Source organism: Sinohyriopsis cumingii, unplaced genomic scaffold (assembly GCF_028554795.1).
Source record: "Sinohyriopsis cumingii isolate HCF-2022 unplaced genomic scaffold, ASM2855479v2 utg000624l, whole genome shotgun sequence".
NCBI lineage: Eukaryota > Metazoa > Mollusca > Bivalvia > Unionida > Unionidae > Sinohyriopsis > Sinohyriopsis cumingii.
In genome coordinates, this window is record NW_028315919.1 from 1,714,055 (window position 1) to 1,734,386 (window position 20,332).

Here is a 20,332-nt window from a genome sequence, read left to right on the forward strand (position 1 = left end):
CTAGTTTCTACAAACTTCCTCGGAAATGTTAGGGCAGAAGACTATAAGGAACTAGTAGAAGACATGTTGATGAAGTATAAGAAACTTGGCTGCAATATGTCTCTAAAGATTCACTTCCTTCATTCCCATTTGGATTTCTTTCCTAGCAACTGTGGTATTGTTAGTGATGAACACGGCGAACGTTTTCATCAAGATATCACAACAATGGAACAAAGATACCAGGGAAAATGGTCCACTACAATGCTGGCTGACTACTGCTGGACACTCCTCAGAGATGCTCCCGAACAGCTGTACAAGAGACAGGCGAAGAAATCTAAGATGTAGTCAATGACTTGATTTTTTATAGGTAGGCTATTACAGTTGACCTTTTACTATTGGAATGCATTTCGTTATGTAAACATTAATTTCTTGCAGATTACAAAAAAACTAGAGCCAATTTTGCAATTTGACTGTCATATTCGTGTTCAGCACATAAAAATTGATAAGAATTGACTAATTTTATTTCAGTAACATGACTTTTGTAAAAATTTGTTGTCCAGTGATATTTGTGTCTGAAAGGGAGATAATGTTGTTTATTATAAAAGGCAGCAAATTAAATGAAAAAAGATTTTGATATGTAAGGGGTTTGGGGGCTTACTGTAGTTCAGTTTTCCAATTAAAAGGAGTTTCAGTTTACAGAATTCAAATTTATTATCCACATGTGAATTAAGTTGGGGGGTGCTATTATTAGTTATATTATTTTAACAGGGTATATGGAATGAATGTTTTAGTATCTTGAACCCCATACACTGACATGAAGGCCAAGTGAATATGATGTTCAGGATGGCCATAACATTACATACACCTGGTATTTAATTAGGTTATTACTTTAAAAACCTTATAACACCTAGTATTTAATTAGGTTATTACATTAAAAACCTTACATACACCTGGTATTTAATTAGGTTATTACATTAAAAACCTTACATACACCTGGTATTTAATTAGGTTATTACATTAAAAACCTTACATACACCTGGTATTTAATTAATTTATTACATTAAAAACCTTACGTACACCTGGTATTTAATTAATTTATTACATTAAAAACCTTACATACACCTGGTATTTAATTAGGTTATTACATCAAAAATCTTACAAACACCTGGTATTTAATTAATTTATTACATCAAAAACCTTATATACACTTATTTGTTAAATGTTTAATCCATAAGAATCTCTTAGCTGCCATCAGTCCACTAGTTGTAGGAGTTACCTCCATTTGATTTTTTTTTAAAAGAACATCTTGCCTAATGACAAATGAACTGGCATTGTTTAATTAAAATCTAGCCTTTTATTGAGGATAATTTTTGCAGTTAATAAGCCAAGCAGTAAGTCATTTCAATATGTAATAAAATAATTTCATATATTTGGATCATAAATTAGATATTTCTGCCTTTTGAACTCTAAATCAAATGTTGTCTGCCATGGTTTTACCCTGTTATGCATTGCCAGCGATCATGTGACTTATTTACATCCCGGGTTCTTCCTCCACCATTAATACTGGCCGCCATGTATAGCCTATCGTGTGCTGAAAAATGGCGTTAAGCCCCAAAACAACAACAACAACAACAACTTATTTACACCCTGCTTGTAAGTTACATAATATTGTTATGGCCTTGTTGGAATTCTTACACTGTGTGATGGTTTTTAACAAAATAGTGGATATTATATTTTTAGAATTCACAAATCATTTGCCTAGAATATTTTTTTGCATAGTTACTAAGTAGTGCCTTACCTATGTGCATGTGTTTATATATATGCTTATGCATTTGTTTGTTTTATCATTATCCTGAACCCTATTTAACCCCCAGTCGTGAAAATGAGTGACTTGTATTTTCGTCTGTTTGTTAATTACACCAAGGTTTCTTACACCCCATTTCATCTTCATTCAGAAATATTGGTACTGTGTATGCTCATTTATAAATAAAATCAAATGGCAAATAACAAAGATCCTGATCTGCCATAGCATAATGTACCTGCAGATAAAGGTCTTTGTTGTTTCTTGTACTGATTAAACCTAACAAACTGCACAGATGTGGCAGATCTGCTGGCAAATTATGTGGCAGCAGATCTGGGCCTGTGCAGATGGACTCATTTTATAAGCAAGTGTATATGCTATATCCAGGATGCATCTGTAGGAAAGGGAGTCAGCCATACCAGAATTAGCTGGCAGTGACTTAAGTTTTGGGGGTGTATGAAGCTTATCTTATAGTCATGTGGTTTGTTGCATCAAACATATCGTAAACACTATTACATTTAAGCAAACATTGTTGCAATTGTACACTGATAAAACTTTTGTAGGTTGGTACATCTTATTGAGTAGTATATTACAGCAATGTTTCCTCCACTCCATGGTGGCTTAGTCATGAGCTTTACTTGTGACTGTGCAATGGGTCACAGGTTTTAATCCTCTCCAGACCAGTTTCACTTGGCTATTGCACTGTACATGCATGAAACGAACTTTACTCCCACAGGTTTTAATCCTTGTTACTAGTCTAGGTTGGCTATTGGACTATATATATACATGAAAGGCACTTTACTCCCACAGGTTTTAATCCTTTCTTAACCAGTCTAGGTTGGCTATTGCACTATATATGCATGAAAGGCACTTTACTCCCACAGGTTTTGATCCTCTCTAGACCAGTCTAGGTTGGCTATTGCACTATATATGCATGAAAGGCACTTTACTTCCACATGTTTTAATCCTCTCTAGACCAGTCTGGATTGGCTATTGCACTATATATGCATGAAAGGCACTTTACTCCCACAGGTTTTAATCCTCATTACTAGTCTAGGTTGGCTATTGGACTATATATATACATGAAAGTCACTTTACTCCCACAGGTTTTAATCCTCTCTAGACCAGTCTAGGTTGGCTATTGCACTATATATACATGAAAGGCACTTTACTCCCACAGGTTTTAATCCTTTCTAGACCAGTCTAGCTTGGTCATTGCACTATATATGTATGAAAGGCACTTTACTCCCACAGGTTTTAATCCTCTCTAGACCAGTCTAGGTTGGCCATTGCACTATATATGTATGAAAGGCACTTTACTCCCACAGGTTTTAATCCTCTCTAGACCAGTCTAGGTTGGCTATTGCACTATATGTGCATGAAAGGTACTTTATTCCCACAGGTTTTAATCCTCTCTAGACCAGTCTAGGTTGGCCATTGCACTATATATGTACGAAAGGCACTTTACTCCCACAGGTTTTAATCCTCTCTAGACCAGTCTAGGTTGGCTATTGCACTATATATGTATGAAAGGCACTTTACTCCCACAGGTTTTAATCCTCGTTACTAGTCTAGGTTGGCCATTGCACTATACAGCTGTGTATGTAAGAAAGGCACTTTACTCCCACTGCCTTGACATGGTATCTCCATACTTGTCTATATATTGTCAGCTGCTCCTGTTGGCATGGGGATTTTGTGTTTATGAGTAAACACTTGGGTGAAATTTAAAGAGGACCTATTCAGGGCTAGAAGGGAATATCCAGATTTACTAAGATGTCAGTATAGAGTAAGTTTCACTGGATATTGATTGATTTATGCAGAAGATAGTGTTATTTTGTCACCTAAGGCATCTTTTTCAGTAGACATCCAGTCCTCTTTACCAGCACTGCTGTGTGATTTTGTGTTCAGGTGTTTTGAAATTCACAAAAGATACATAATTGCTCTGTTATTATAGTAAAAGTCACACAGGTCATATAGGCATTCAGCACTGGCTGTTTCAGTAATGGGTGTTAATTTTTAGAATTTGATTCTTCATACCTGTAAGTTAGTGGCAATTGTTCACTTCATTTGGATTCATATGCATCCAGATTCCTTTGGAAGGTCATTATTTAGCATTATCAGTGTTTAAGTAGGTTGACATTTTTGGATGAAATGAACCTAAAGGTGTGATCCAGTACAATCCGGATCAAATATCCCACACTTTGATGTCACCATGAAATCTGCATATATTGATAAACAAATTCATACTACCCTATATTGTGACGATTTCCATCTGATGTGCTCTTTTCTTGACCCAGGTTTTGTACATGGCCACCATTGTAAAAGACCATAGAGATCAAAAATTTTCATCTGAAAGTTTCTTGCTGACAGTTAACATGAAGAACATTCAATAATCAGGATTGAATAGACTTTGGTTAAAGAAAATTTGTGTTAAATTTTAACAGAACAATTTATATTTAATTTAAAATGAGTAAGTGCACATACATGACCTGTGTGACTTGTACTATAAATGTCAGACACATTCTGTCATTCCACAGCATTTGTAGTATTTTCTGCATTAAAACCATTTCATTTTTTAAATATATGCAGGAAAATAGTTTTTGAAGTTCACAAAAATTAAACATGAAGATTATTCCAAAAGAGTGAATTTAAAAACATGTAGTGATGTAAAAGCTTTCCATATACTGTATTGTATATGATCACCATGAGATTGATGTTTAAGCTGCATCCAGTAATTTAATTTGTTGCTATATTCACTGGTAATTGTATTTCTTTATTCCAGATATATTGGTCTTCATCACATTGGCTTCAGTTGCTGGAGTAATTTCTATATTTGCTGTACGACATTCTAAGACCATTTATAAGTTTTCTACAAGAAATAATGAGAGTCTTTTAGGATATAAGCCAGGCGCAGACCAAAGACTTCTTGACAGTGCTGGGAGTGATGATGAAGAATTATAGTAACAATTTACTGCTGTTAAACCTGTCATAAAGAAAATCTGTATGCAAAAGACACTAGTATATGTCATTGCAAGACAACATTATATGTCCTGAATTTCAACCAAAAAGTCATTAAGTCAGATAATTAACTTATTGGCCAACAAAGCTTTATCAACCTTTCTAGACTGGTACCACACAAAACAGATCACTACAAAATGTTTTTTCAAACTCTGGATTCTCAGTAGTGTTTTCTGTGGTAGCAGATAAATAGAGGATGTCAGATGGATAATAATTTAATATTAAATTTATTAAACTCATTGAATAACATCCAGCTTTTGCGAGCTCTGGCAAGCAAAAGCTGGACATTATTCAACTCATTTCATAAATTCAGTATTAAATCATACCCATTTGACATTCTTTTTATCACATAGTTTTTATTTCAGTGGAAATTATTTAGATAGAAAGAAGAATTAATAACTTCGTTCATTCTGACAGACACTGCACCTTTAATTTTGTTGTGCATAAAATATAGTCCCAAACAATGTATAACTAGTATTAATGTTTAAAAGTGGATTATACGTTTCTTACAAACATTAAGTCAAAGAACAAGTGCCCTTCCAGCTAAACATTTTACACAGACAAATCATTTTTCAACACATAATGTCCAGTGTGCGTGATGTTGCATTGTTTGATGCATTAGCCACAGAGTGCAGTAGACGATCCATGTTTATGTAACCTAACATGTCACTTTCACAATTAAACATTACATTTTTGCAATATTCATGTGAAAGAAGGTTTACTGGATGCAGACATTCCCATATTTAATGTAATGTATTTGTTACCAGATATTTGCAGTATTGACTTGGAACAGTAGAGTACAGAACATGTTAACAAATTTCATTTTGAGTCAGAATTTGCATCACATATTTACCGTGTAAATATGCAGTGGTTGCATAAACTTCTGCCAGTTTGGAGAACAGTTTATGTATATATCCTTCTGGGAACAGATGTGAGTTTATTTTCTTCTGTAAGTTCAAATTTAAACCACACTTGTAGATAGGCTGAATTCCATGCTACAGATTTACTGGCCCCAACCCCCAACTTACACACATGCTATCAACTGAGCAAAACCCTTAATTTTACCTCTTGTTGTTTTTGTCTTGGGGTTTTAGCTATTAGTCATGTTCACTGCCAGTCAGTAACGAGAATAGTGCACAATAATGTCATCTTTTTATTTGGACCAATCAGATCACGTAAAGTGATATATTCACAGGTTATGGTGTCAAAAATATGAAACTGCACACACTATGTTCAAAGTGTGCCTACTATGTGATAAAATATTTATTATATTTAAGTGTTTATTTTTCTCTGCAGCTTACAAACTATTGCACAGAATCAAGAATGAGCAAACTTTACATAGCAAGTTAAATGATTTTCTATGCATGATGTCAAGCTCAAGGTCAATAGTTATAACAAAGAATGTTTTCCTACACTAACATATCTTATGAACATGTTGGCTTAGACAGTGTGTTACCAAATTTGCTGTCTTGCCATTTCTCAAGAATATTCTAGATAATCTCAATACAAAACAGAAAAAGAAAAAAAAAGAAATGGTTATTTTCATAGATTCTTGGAAATTCTTTACAGTCAGTAGAGTGTCAGTCCATTCAAGGATCTCTTGTTAGATTATGCCATGGTGGAGCAGGCAAGAGTGTGTGTGTGATTTGGATTTTTAACTTAGCTTGAACAATTTTAAAGTCATATCGCAACAATGTCTGCAGTGTGACAGTTTATAGTGATGTTTATCACTGGGGCATCATGCCACAGACATGTAGCATGCTGTCCCACCCAGTCACGTTATACTGACACCAGGCCGACCAGTCCTAACACTAATCTCTTAATGCTGAACACCAAGTGAGGCAGGCAAGAGATTGCTTTCCAAATAATTCTTGCTGAGCATAAAATTTCATTTTCAGACTCTAGCTTAATGGTTATAATGATATCCAGATCTGATCTTGCTAAACAGATATATTTACATATTTTGTTATTTGTTTCTTAAATGTGACTGGGTGAGGGTGTAAATCTCTAAACAATTAATTTGGAAATTTCAGTATCACATTTTATTTTTATTTTTATGCTTGTGAATTGTTTTCCAAAAAATATTTATGTGGGAATCTAATATTTTAATTTAAAGATGAGAAAAGACAAACAGGATGAAGAGATTTTGTGTAAATATCGATGGAGATTCCATTATTGTATAAAATTATAGCTATCATGTGAATATGTTTATTACCTGAAGATGCATCCTTAGTCAAATTTTTACATCATACTTTCTATTTTCTGTATATTCTTTGCCTTGTAGTTCTATGCAAGTATGTCTGGTTTAATTGTTCAAATAAAAATTTATCAAGTTGAAAATTATGCAGTCATACACCAGGCCCGATTTTCATAAAATTTATCAGTGTGCATACAACTTGAATTTTGTTATCTGAAAAATTGTGTGAAGTCAGATGTGAAGATGATTTCTTTATCTTCTTACTTAGAATTACAAGCTAGTTTTAGAAACTGGTTCAGCTCAGTTCTTTTTTTTTTTGATATTTGAAAATAATAAGATTTTAAAAAATGAGTGTTTGTACAGATATTGATAGGTATTGCATGCAGTTTAGCAGGCTAGGGCATGTATGCAAGAAAATCTTTGGTATTTATTTGCCATCAAATTACATTAAACACTTTAGAAGTTTATTTCTATGTGATCCCCACCCCCCAGTATAAAGTATTTGTACTAGTGTATTCAAGTAGTTTTCTAAGTTTTCTGATGTACACACATAAGGGGTCTTAGGGTCTTCTAGAACTTTAGATCTGGTATTTTGATTTTTATTGTGTACATTTCTGTGTATTCTTAGCTGCATATTTTTCTTCAAATAAGGTGATTTTCATTCTGAATTATGTCTAAATATGTTATCAGAAAATGGCAGTATTGATCCTAAGCAGACTTTGTTCCAGTTATATCATGACATGTTACAAAGATGTCTTCAAAAACAAGGTAGCCCTCATTCCGAAAATTTTATACTGCCTCCTTTTCTGAGGCTACATGCCCAAGGGCATTTTAATTTTTCATTTAGAAAAATTTAATGTATGTATATTTATACTCCACTGCTATATAATACAGTATGAAAAATTTATTGCTACAGCTGTCTGTAAACATTTTCATTTCCAGTGCATAACTCTCACCATTTCAGCCAGGGTTTGTACATATGTCTAGCAAGCTGTTTAGAGGTAAATTTTAATACTTAGTTTGACTGCATAATATAAGAGAATATAGCTATTACTGTTTGGGGGGTTTCTTTTACATTTTCATTTCTGGTGCATAACTTTCAATGGTAGGAGACTTTACACAAGTTAGGAACCAGGGAAGATAACCAATGACATTTCTAGCTGACTCGGGTACAGGGGGATAGTGATTCTTTTAAAGTCACTTGGCTTTGGCTTTTGTGTCATAAGAATGTGCAAGCATTTTATTAGACAGACGTTACAGCTCCAAGCTTGAAGTCTATTGCTAGAACTAAAACTGCTGTAAGTCTTGCGTGAGATGTAGCAAGCAATTTGACTGGCTTATAGTAAGGTGTCTCTGATTGAGTCACACCTTCTTGATCCACATAACTAGAGTATTATCCATGTGACTAGTAAGATGCAGTGGATCAAATGGCCAGTCTGATATATTTTGTTACTATACTGAAATAAAGTTAAAATTTCTTAGATGACATGTGTCAGCTGTCCAACATTTGAATGTATGGACATTTCCCTTTTTATTTATGGGCAGTTGAAGTGCAAGAAATACTATGAACAAGTTGTATGACAATTTGGGTTTTATTTGATTTGATATTTTAGCATTGTAAATATAGTTCAGATGCATTTGCAAGGCTATTTTTCTTTATAAGGAATTCAAAGAAACAAACTTTGAAATTCAGTTTCTGCACAGAGATGTTATTTGTCTAATCTTTATTAGGCTTTTGACAACTGTGGATTTTATCATAATATACAGGTAGATAGTGAAAAAAGGGGGTGGGGAGAGGTGCTTGGCTGCCCTTCCTCAGATTTATATTGAAGCTGATTCCAATCAAATGGTTTACATGCAAATTTACCAGACTTGGTACAGTTATGGTATTGTCTGCTATTCTGTGTTCTGGTGCCTTCAGGGTTGTGAATGTTAAGAAACATAATTAAGTGTTGTTTACCTAATATTTAATTGATCTTGCCTGTAATCATTGATGCACTTAAAGAGGCATTCATTTTTGCCTTAGATGGGTGTGTATGCAGACCCACTTTTTCATTTTAAGTTTTGTATTGGACCAAAACTACCATCTATAACTGAATGTATATCTTTCCAAATAAATTATATTTTGTAGCAATATATTTTTTAATTATTTCTTGTAAGAAGAAATGTTGACCTACTGAGATTTCGAAGTTAACGGTGATTTTACCAGCGAGAGGCAGTGCAAAAATGGAATATGTCATATCCATTAATAACAAACCTATTATTTTTGAAAATATTTCTGTGTATGTTGAGAAAAAATTATAAAACTGGTACTTAGAGCTGCCTTGCTTGGCGCTCAGCATTAAGAGGTTAGTGTTAGGACATGTTGGCCTGGTGTCAGGATAATGTGACCAGGTGGGTAGATGGTGCTACATTTCTGCGGCATGATGCCCCAGTGCTAGACATCACTATAAACTGCCACACCGCAACATCATAGCAATGTGACTGAAACATTATTAAAGCTATGTTATAAATCTAAACGTACACACACTGTTTATGTTGAGCAGAGTGATAATGCAAAGTAGAACAGGTTGAGATTAGGAAGGAGAAAGGTGTTTGAGACTCTTATGGCCGCTATATGTAATTACCCATTTCATTGACATCTCGTTTGTTGATGCATTCATGTGCATTTGATTTTTCTCAATAATGATCTAAGTACTTGCCTTTCTTTTGTGGTCTTGGTCACCAGTGCGATTGGTATACCAAAAGAAAGAGCTAGAGAGAAGAGCATCAGTGTGATTGGTATGCCAATAGAAAGAGCTAGAGAGAAGAGCATCAGTGCGATTGTTATGCCAATAGAAAGAGCTAGGAAGAAGAGCATCGTTGTGATTGGTATGCTGATAGAATGAGCTAGAGAGAAGAGCATCAATGTGATTGGTACGCCGATAGAAAGAGCTAGAGAGAAGAGCATCAGTGTGATTGGTATGCCAATAGAAAGAGCTAGAGAGAAGAGCATCAGTGTGATTGGTATGCCGATAGAAAGAGCTAGAGAGAAGAGCATCAGTGTGATTGGTATGCCAATAGAAAGAGCTAGAGAGAAGAGCATCAGTGTGATTGGTATGCCGATAGAAAGAGCTAGAGAGAAGAGCATCAATGTGATTGGTATGCCGATAGAAAGAGCTAGAGAGAAGAGCATCAATGTGATTGGTATGCCAATAGAAAGAGCTAGAGAGAAGAGCATCAGTGTGATTGGTATGCCGATAGAAAGAGCTAGAGAGAAGAGCATCAGTGTGATTGGTATGCCAATAGAAAGAGCTAGAGAGAAGAGCATCAGTGTGATTGGTATGCCGATAGAAAGAGCTAGAGAGAAGAGCATCAGTGTGATTGGTATGCCAATAGAAAGAGCTAGAGAGAAGAGCATCAGTGTGATTGGTATGCCGATAGAAAGAGCTAGAGAGAAGAGCATCAATGTGATTGGTATGCCGATAGAAAGAGCTAGAGAGAAGAGCATCAATGTGATTGGTATGCCAATAGAAAGAGCTAGAGAGAAGAGCATCAGTGTGATTGGTATGCCGATAGAAAGAGCTAGAGAGAAGAGCATCAGTGTGATTGGTATGCCAATAGAAAGAGCTAGAGAGAAGAGCATCAGTGTGATTGGTATGCCAATAGAAAGAGCTAGAGAGAAGAGCATCAATGTGATTGGTATGCCGATAGAAAGAGCTAGAGAGAAGAGCATCAATGTGATTGGTATGCCAATAGAAAGAGCTAGAGAGAAGAGCATCAATGTGATTGGTATGCCGATAGAAAGAGCTAGAGAGAAGAGCATCAATGTGATTGGTATGCCAATAGAAAGAGCTAGAGAGAAGAGCATCAATGTGATTGGTATGCCAATAGAAAGAGCTTGAGAGAAGAGCATCAGTGTGATTGGTATGCCGATAGAAAGAGCTTGAGAGAAGAGCATCAGTGTGATTGGTATGCCGATAGAAAGAGCTAGAGAGAAGAGCATCAGTGTGATTGGTATGCCGATAGAAAGAGCTAGAGAGAAGAGCATCAATGTGATTGGTATGCCAATAGAAAGAGCTAGAGAGAAGAGCATCAATGTGATTGGTATGCCGATAGAAAGAGCTAGAGAGAAGAGCATCAATGTAATTGGTATGCCAATAGAAAGAGCTAGAGAGAAGAGCATCAATGTGATTGGTATGCCGATAGAAAGAGCTAGAGAGAAGAGCATCAATGTGATTGGTATGCCAATAGAAAGAGCTAGAGAGAAGAGCATCAATGTGATTGGTATGCCAATAGAAAGAGCTAGAAAGAAGAGCAATAGCATGAGCAGCACAAAGTTAGCATTTGTTGTTGTTGTTATAGGGTTTAACGCCATTTTTCAGCACACGATATGCTATACATGGCGGCCAGTATTAATGGTGGAGGGAAAACCCCAGAAAGAACCACCGACCCACGAGAAGCTACTGGCAAGCTTTCTCACATACCCACATTGGCTAAATCCGAGACTCGAACCCATGAAGACAGAGGTGAGATGGCAGTGATCCGTAACGGTGAGCCCTTTAGACCACTCGGCCACTCGGGGCCCCGTTAGCATTTGTAATTAAAAGGACAGAAAATATGGAAATATTAACTTGGATGTGTTTCATTTCATGGTTTACACTTACAGGCGGAAACGCAATATTATTAAAATTTACATCATATTGGTCTAGTGTGTCAGACCTGTTTAAATGATTTTTGCTTTTGGAGTATGGTTCTGAAATAAACTGGGCCTTATGCTTCTAAACTGAACTCATATTTTGTCCCCAAAGCAAATTTTAAGTGTTTTGTTAGTCTTAACCATGCATTTTACAAGTAATGGTAATCTACTTTACCAATTTCCTATTTGTGTTTCATGTGGAAGTAATGATAAAAGAAAAATAACAATGATAATAATAATAATAATAATTTTTTGGCAGGAAAATGGAATAGATGATTATAAATTGGTAAAGTAGATTACCATTACTTGTAAAATGCATGGTTAAGACTAATAAAACACTTAAAATTTGCTTTGGGGACAAAATATGAGTTCAGTTTGGAAGCATAAGGCCCAGTTTATTTCAGAACCATACTCCAAAAGCAAAAATCTTTTAAACGTGTCTGGCACACTAGACCATTGTATGTATATTTCTGCCAGGTATAGCACCATTTCTCAGATGGTGGGGGGGGGGGTATATGATAATAAACATAAGCAAAAACCTCAATTCAACGTGAAATTTTATTCAACTTCAGCAAGAGAGTGAGTACCCTATGGTTGCTGAGAATTAAAGGCTTAACTTTGCTTGACCTTTATTAATATTTCAAAGGAGCATTACTTGTGCTTGTAAACTGATATTTAACTTTTGGGGCAAGAGCTACATCTGTTCAACATTAGACTCCAAACTGTTTATCAGATGAGGTCATCTTCACAAGTTTTTCCCTCACTGTAGGGTTCAAGGTCAAGGATAATAATTTTGAATTTCCCTTCATTTTTCCATGTAGCTTGTACTTAAAAGACTGATAATGCAAACAAATAACAACACTTAAGATCCAAGACAAATTTGGTACATCACGAAAGCAGATATATCAGACAGATTTTATAATCGGAATTATGTGACCTTGGGATAAAATTTCCAAAGCTGAATGTAAGCACTTCTAGTGTATCCTGGATCATCAGATGCTAATCTTGGTCTATCATTGTTCTTATAACTGCATCATTTGGATCCTCAGTATCTTGCCCTGGACTTTTTTAAAACTAAATTCAATGGATGTAAGTTTTCACTAGCAGATTTTAAGAAGAAAACCTCCCGAGTTAGTGAGAAAGAATACATAACAGAAATAAAGGCTTTTTTATATTTCAGAAAGTTATGATAAAGTGAAAATTTAAATGGCTTTAAAAGATGGTTTGTTTAGTTAGTAACTTTTAAGTAGTACTGATTTTTGTTGAATGTTTTGATTTTATTGATACTAATGAACTCGCTTTGTTCTCATCCGGACCTCCTATTTTTCTACCAGAACTCTCAATTTCTGGAGAGTGAATGTCCTAAACTCCTCATGTAAAATGCCTACAGAGAGCCCCCTTTTCAATTCCTGGGGTTTTACACTGCTTTGAATTGTAAATTCCTGGACTGGAACAAAATAGGAATCTTGCTATCACGGTAGAAATAATGTCTGAAAGAAGTATAACAACCATCCACTGTGACATGTGGGTCAAGGTCAAACATCAGTATTTAGATTGTTTTGCATTTCATAAGCATGTTAGCATGATGTTTTAAATAACAACAGTTGTATTTCGAAGAGTTGTTGATAGGTTCAATAGTCTGCATTCGGTACCATTTGTTGCCATGATGGTTGTGAATGTTATAGCACAAAAACGTATTAATGGGGTTTTATCGTGCCTTTTGTGCATATTTATGATGAATGCCTAGTTTCAGTAAAGTCTCTTGTGACCTTGAATTCAAACAAGTCGTTTTGGTGGAATTCCGGCAAAATCAATAACTGGATAGCAATGGTTTAAAAGTAATATTAACGATTATTCAGTGCGTGTTTAAGTATTCATCCATGTGTATGTCAAAATGAAGTCAAATTTTCTACAACTTGCATTTACCAGTGCGTGTTTAATTGGTTTCTCCTCAAAAACTCATAACTATGAACTATCAAAATGGTTTCGTTAAAATGTAATTGTTCCTTTGATTGGGCTCAAACGTCTTAATTTAGTTTTAATTTGTTTTACACATTCCACATGGTACATACATAGATTTTCTTGTCCAGAATAGTTCATGAAACAAGTACATAGTTACATCGATAAGCTACTTTAAAAGCAATCTTCGCCTATTGTGAAACAGCAGTATGCCAGTTCGATTGAGGGGAACTAGAAATGTTCGGGTTTGTATAATATGGCAAACGTGTCTCTAATGAATGCTATAACTTAATATTCACATGACTTCGTTTACCTTGTGCGGTCACAGTGCCGCTACCCTCAAATAACTTAATTTCTTCTCCTCACAAATTATTGCCTTTTGCGAAATCATGCAATCAGTCAACAGCTTACACTGGTCAACAGTGAAATCATTACTGACTTGAAAAGGCCCTAATCTGTAGTATTTTGGTGTGCCGAACACGAATATAACCGTGAAAAATTTGTATTGGCTCTCGTTTTGAAGATATTCATATACCTCATTTTCTATGTTTCACTGTGTAAATTTCTCCAGTAGGACTGCAGCAACATCCGGAATAATGATGTAACATTGCATAATACCATCATGCTCACATCATCCACAGTTGATTGCATCATTTTCTGATGCAATGCAATACTAATGCCATGCGGCTGCTGAAGTAAGTTGACGTCAGCAGTGTACTATACATGTGTAGGCCTATTATACTAATGCCAGGCGGCTGCTGAAGCTGACGTAAGCAGTGTACTATATAAAGCCCAATCAGATAGGTTCAGCATTTAAAATATTTTAGACGTTGTGCGAGACAGTTCAAGCTACTGTTACATAAAACTTATTATTTTATCCATTTACGTACAATAAAGAACAGTAATGCCTCGAAAGTGTGTTAATACCGCGGACAATTTTTGCTATATTTGTGGGGAAGTGACATTTGCCAACCAGAAGAAAAGTATCAATTCTCAAGTGAAGAAGGCATATCATCTTTACTTCGGATGCAAGGTTGGTGACCAAGACAAGCCTTGGGCTCCGCATATATGCTGTGCTACATGTACAACACAGCTTTCACAGTGGTTGAATTGCAAAAGGTCATCAATGCCGTTTGCAGTCCCAATGGTGTGGAGAGAGCCAAGCAACCACCTAAATGACTGTTACTTCTGCTTGGTTCCTCCTCTTTCCGGCGGAATAACGAAGCGAAAGAAGTCGAGAATAGTCTACCCAAACATTCCGTCTGCATTGAGACCAGTTCCACATGGTGAGGGACTTCCTATTCCAGAACCTCCAGCAGAATATTCTCTTGATTCATCTGACGAAGACAAAGGTGAGTCGACCTGTTCTTCTCCTGGTCCATCAGCATGCAGTGATCCAGATTTTCACTGTGGTGCATCATCAACCCCACACAGAATAACACAGGAAGAACTAAATGACCTGATTCGTGATTTGGACTTATCAAAGAACAAGGCAGAATTGCTAGGATCAAGACTCCAACAATGGAATCTTCTAGAAGAAGATGTCACAATTACTGCATATCGAAAGCGCCACCAGCAATTGGAGCCTTTCTTCAGAAAGGAAAGTAATCTGATATTCTGTTCCGATATTGAGGGCCTCATGAATGCTTTAAAAATCACTCATGACCCACAAGAATGGAGACTATTTGTGGACTCTTCGAAACTGAGTCTCAAGGCTGTGCTTTTGCACAATGGAAACATTCTTCCATCTATTCCAGTAGCGTATGCTGTCCACATGAAAGAGACATACGATAACTTAAGGCAGCTACTGAATTCCATTGAGTATAACAAGTACAGCTGGCACCTCTGTGGTGATTTGAAGGTAGTTGCCCTTTTAATGGGACTGCAGCAAGGATATACAAAATACATGTGTTTCTTATGCGAGTGGGATAGCCGAGCAAGGGAAATGCATTACATGAGGAAGGAATGGACTCACAGGCAGAATGTAGCCATTGGAGAGAAGAATATCCAACACCCAGCTCTGGTTGAGGCTCAGAAAATCTTGCTACCACCCCTTCACATCAAACTAGGTTTGATGAAGAACTTCGTGAAAGCCATTGACCGGACTTTGCCAGCATTCCGATACCTGCATGAAAAATTCCCTCGACTCAGCGAAGCAAAGATTAAAGAGGGAGTTTTTGTGGGTCCTCAGATTCGAGAGCTTTTCAAAGATGACCGGTTCAACAACTTGCTGGAAGGTGACGCGAAACAAGCATGGAATGCTTTTCGCCTAGTTTCTACAAACTTCCTCGGAAATGTTAGGGCAGAAAACTATAAGGAACTAGTAGAAGACATGTTGATGAAGTATAAGAAACTTGGCTGCAATATGTCTCTAAAGATTCACTTCCTTCATTCCCATTTGGATTTCTTTCCTAGCAACTGTGGTATTGTTAGTGATGAACACGGCGAACGTTTTCATCAAGATATCGCAACAATGGAACAAAGATACCAGGGAAAATGGTCCACTACAATGCTGGCTGACTACTGCTGGACACTCCTCAGAGATGCTCCCGAACAGCTGTACAAGAGACAGGCGAAGAAATCTAAGATGTAGTCAATGACTTGATTTTTTATAGGTAGGCTATTACAGTTGACCTTTTACTATTGGAATGCATTTCGTTATGTAAACATTAATTTCTTGCAGATTACAAAAAAACTAGAGCCAATTTTGCAATTTGACTGTCATATTCGTGTTCAGCACATAAAAATTGATAAGAATTGACTAATTTTATTTCAGTAACATGACTTTTGTAAAAATTTGTTGTCCAGTGTTATTGGAGTCCTTTGGTTTTTACCGTCTTTTCAGTAAGAGTAATCCATGGGATTAGCATGGCCAGTAAGAGTAATCCATGGGATTAGCATGGCCAGTAAGATTAATCCATGGGATTAGCATGGCCAGTAGAGAAGAGTTAGTATTTACATGCGAATTATCTATTTTTATTCAAACGGAAGTATATAAGATGATCTAATTAAAAGTACGACAAGAAACCAAAAAGAGTGTCGCCATACAGGTGTTAATTTGTAAATAAAAGCAAAACACACCTAGAGGAAGAAAAGCGTAAGAATATCAGCACTGGCTTTGGAAACGATCCTCAGATTTCTTAAAATTAAAGACCGGAATCGCTCTAACAAAGGGTTTGGACTAGACTAATTACTGCAGTAGTGGTTGAACAGAGGTGTTTAAAAATCCATTATATCAAGTATGACTTTAATGATAAAATGTGACTGAAAACACAACTGAAAACAACGAAAAAAATGTACTTCAAAAGTATCAAAGCAATTATTGTGAAATGTATCCGCAGTTCATTAGAAATATATACACAAAATGATGTACTGTCGCAAATCCACAACAATAGCTGAAATTATTCGATTTTCGAGGGGATAGTGCAGTTTTGGACATCCTCGTTTGGTGCAACGTACTGATGTTATCATTATATAAAATCAAAACAATAATTATATAAATTTTGTTTGCAAACAGCAAATTGTAGTTCGATTGTGCGGACTCTGCTTAAGATAATGCAGTTTTGCAGATTTCTCGCGAAATGCAGATATAATTCGATGGCAATTGAAGATCACCTGAATGCTGATTTAACAAGAGGTATATTTTTCACAAAATCTTCACAGAACCATATTTTGTGATAGTTCTTTGAAATATAAGAATATCGGAAATATACATTTTGTCTTTCATAATATGTTTATTTAACCATTGGAAGCCTAATGGGCAAATATTTAGCAATGCCTGAAATCAGAATATAATATTTCAATTTTTTCAGTTTATTCTTCTATAAATATTCCGATATTTTTTTTTAAAAATATTATGGACACTCCTCAGGTTTTTAATGTGCAAAATTGTTTTTCACAAAATTGCTAAAATTTTGTAAGCGTTTTGCACATGAATTCACGGAGTAAAACTTTTTTATTTTACGATATTTTTGGATTTATAAAAGGACGTCGTTGTTATTAATATCGAGTTCTTCATATAATATTGATCTCTAAATACATTTCAATCGCTTCCGTGCGTTGAGATGATCGACTAACACTAATGAATTGGTCACGTGTTTTCTTGATTAACAGTAATATAAATTATATTTACTTTACAACTTCTCTTGTTGACCCATATACCCGTGGTAACTTGTTTGGTAAAATGTCGGACTCGTAAACATAAGGGTCACGAGTTCTAACCATCTTGTTTCAGCTTTTTTATGTTATTTTGGAAAAGACACATGACTCACGTTTCCTCTGTTTCTGCCCAGAAAGAAAGAAAAAGCAGAATTATCTTTTGTTTTGTTAATTTGCAGGGGTGGGGTGGGGTGAAATTAGGGCATTAGCTTTGCACATGTCATTATGTGGCCAAAGATGTTTGCTCTGATTGTATGTTTTTTTTTTCTCTTCATGTTTTACCGTTAACCAAATAATGATTTTTATAGTAACACCGACAAGAATTTCACCTGAAATACTGGAAAATAATTGTTTTATTTCCTGAAAAAGCAGAAACTTAAGATTTGTTATATCTATATTCTAAAAGTTTTGTAGCTCCCGTAACTTAAAAAATACATTAAAATTTGACTCTCAAAATCTTGTTATATGCAATTTAAGGTCCAGATTAGATTTCGGCGAGATTAAACAGCTTGAGTTTACACGAGAATTATATGTTAAGTGTTGACAATTTACCTAACTGTACTTTATTTACACAAGAATTATGTATTAGTCTTGATAGTTTACCTAACTGTACCTAATTCGGAAATGTTTTATTTTGAGCAGAACGATCAATATGTTACACTACAATAAACTGACTATTATCACCCGAAAGTTTAAAGTCTTTTATAAACGAATTTTAAAGGGCGCAAAATGTAACATCTTTCAACAAAGTTGGTGTTTTGTAATTGTTAGCGGGATAAAATAATTACATAGCCAGTGGTCAGTGGCTTTACAGAGGCGAGAGCCAATTGGCTATCACCTTGATGGACATTTTCTTTTGTACACCGAAAAAGAGTGACAGACGTCTGTACGCTTTTCGACCACGCCTACGCAACTGACCACAAGAGACTGACATTTAAAACTTCAAATAACAAAATAGAATGGGCATTTTATGAAGAGGTGCGTTAACAGCGACGAATCTGAGACAGTTATTAAATAGCAAGTTTAAAACATTACCAACTGTATTAACGATTAGACGGGTTTCATGTCTGGATTTTTACGAAAGTGTTCCTCTATAACATTGTTTGGAGATATACCATTTTAAAAGTACTTTATTTAGGGGATTTATTTAAGTGAACAAGTTTAATAGAAAGAAAATGGCAGATCCAGTGAGTAATGGCATAGGTCTTAACGATACTTTGACGTCAGATGAAGAAACTGGCGATTACGTCGACATTGTTGGGGACCATACGAGTGAAACTGAGCAGCAAGGAACGTGTACAACAGTGTCAAGTTCTTATATTTCAAGCCCAATGAAAATCAAAGCCAGTTACGGAAATCATAGACTGTCTCTGGAAGAAATTCGAGAATTACGGGCCAAAGTGAATAGCAGAGAGAGAAAACGCATGCATGACTTAAATGTCGCTTTGGACAGTTTGAGAGAAGTGATGCCATATGCCAGAGGACCGTCAGTACGGAAATTATCCAAGATTTCCACTCTTACGTTGGCCAGGAACTATATCCAGATGTTGACGAAATCGTTAGAAGAAATGAGGCAACTTTTAGATGATATCTACCGCTCCAGTGCAGCAAATAGAATTCCAGGAACGGCTCTACCGCCTTACAGATCGTTTCCAGGAAGTGTTCCACTTATCGGACATTCGATACCGGTAGCTGGAGCAGGATATACACTTCCACCGTTGGGAACTCCACGAGTTGTCATGGAGAACTGTTCGTCTGCCTGTTCACACATGAACTGTTCATGTTACATGTCAAATCCAGGTTCATTTAGGAATCCCAGGGAATATGAAATCACTCCTGTGTTTGGAAACATGGCATCAGTTACTTCTTCCTCTATTCCGACATATATGTATGGTAATCCATCACGTCAAATTAAGTAAGGTGTCATCATTAAACTGTATTCCTCTGCTTAGAAAATATTATCCTATTAGTTCATTTGAATTTTCGCCATCATGAAATATTTTGTTTAATTTGTGAGTAACATGTAAATTGGTTTCAATTTTATATTACCGATAATGTAAATCACGTCACAGTTTCCATCTTCTATAGTACCATGTACAACCCAGCTTTTAAGATTTATAGGGTGTATATAACTATATAGTTGGAATATATTTAAAAACGATATGAGACAAATGGACCCTAGCATAGGCATAAAATATTAATAGTGTCTCATATACTTATTCATAAGCAACATTTGCTTGTGTCAGTGAGAATATTCAGATGATTTTTATCAAGGAAGCAAATGATGTTTTTGTGTTTGCTTTTGCTTTTTCTTTTAATTTTACTGAATTAATAAATTATTTTTGATCTAGCGGTGAACTACTTCTTATTTTTATCAGATAATGTTATGATATATTTATTGATTAAGACATTGCTTTCCGATACTACTAAAATACACAGGAAATGTTTGGAAGAGAAAAATACGATGCGATTGAATGGTGCACTGTATATGTAAATAAATAACACGCACACACTTCCAATAGACCTATTATCTGACACGTTA

The 20,332-nt window shown here is 35.6% G+C and overlaps 2 protein-coding genes across 2 annotated transcripts in view; both read left to right on the forward strand.

Annotated features, from left to right (window-relative positions):
* The window catches only part of LOC149773596 (bis(5'-adenosyl)-triphosphatase ENPP4-like), a 29,550-nt gene extending 20,421 nt beyond the window's left edge, over positions 1 to 9,129 (forward strand). Inside the window, exon 5 of the mRNA XM_089946273.1 lies at positions 4,563 to 9,129. Coding sequence (XP_089802399.1) covers positions 4,563 to 4,741 — 179 coding nt within the window. The 3' untranslated portion in view covers positions 4,742 to 9,129. The remainder of the gene's footprint in view (positions 1 to 4,562) is intronic.
* A 9,836-nt stretch (positions 9,130 to 18,965) lies between these two features.
* On the forward strand, positions 18,966 to 19,709 carry LOC149773597 (class E basic helix-loop-helix protein 22-like). Its single transcript, XM_089946284.1, has one exon. It carries the CDS (start codon positions 18,966 to 18,968, stop codon positions 19,707 to 19,709), a length of 744 nt encoding a protein of 247 aa, XP_089802410.1.
* Positions 19,710 to 20,332: the final 623 nt, after the last annotated feature.

Bases quoted from the DNA above. Each gene is read 5' to 3' on its own strand.
- LOC149773597 (XM_089946284.1), top strand. From the start codon at position 18,966: ATGGCAGATCCAGTGAGTAATGGCATAGGTCTTAACGATACTTTGACG.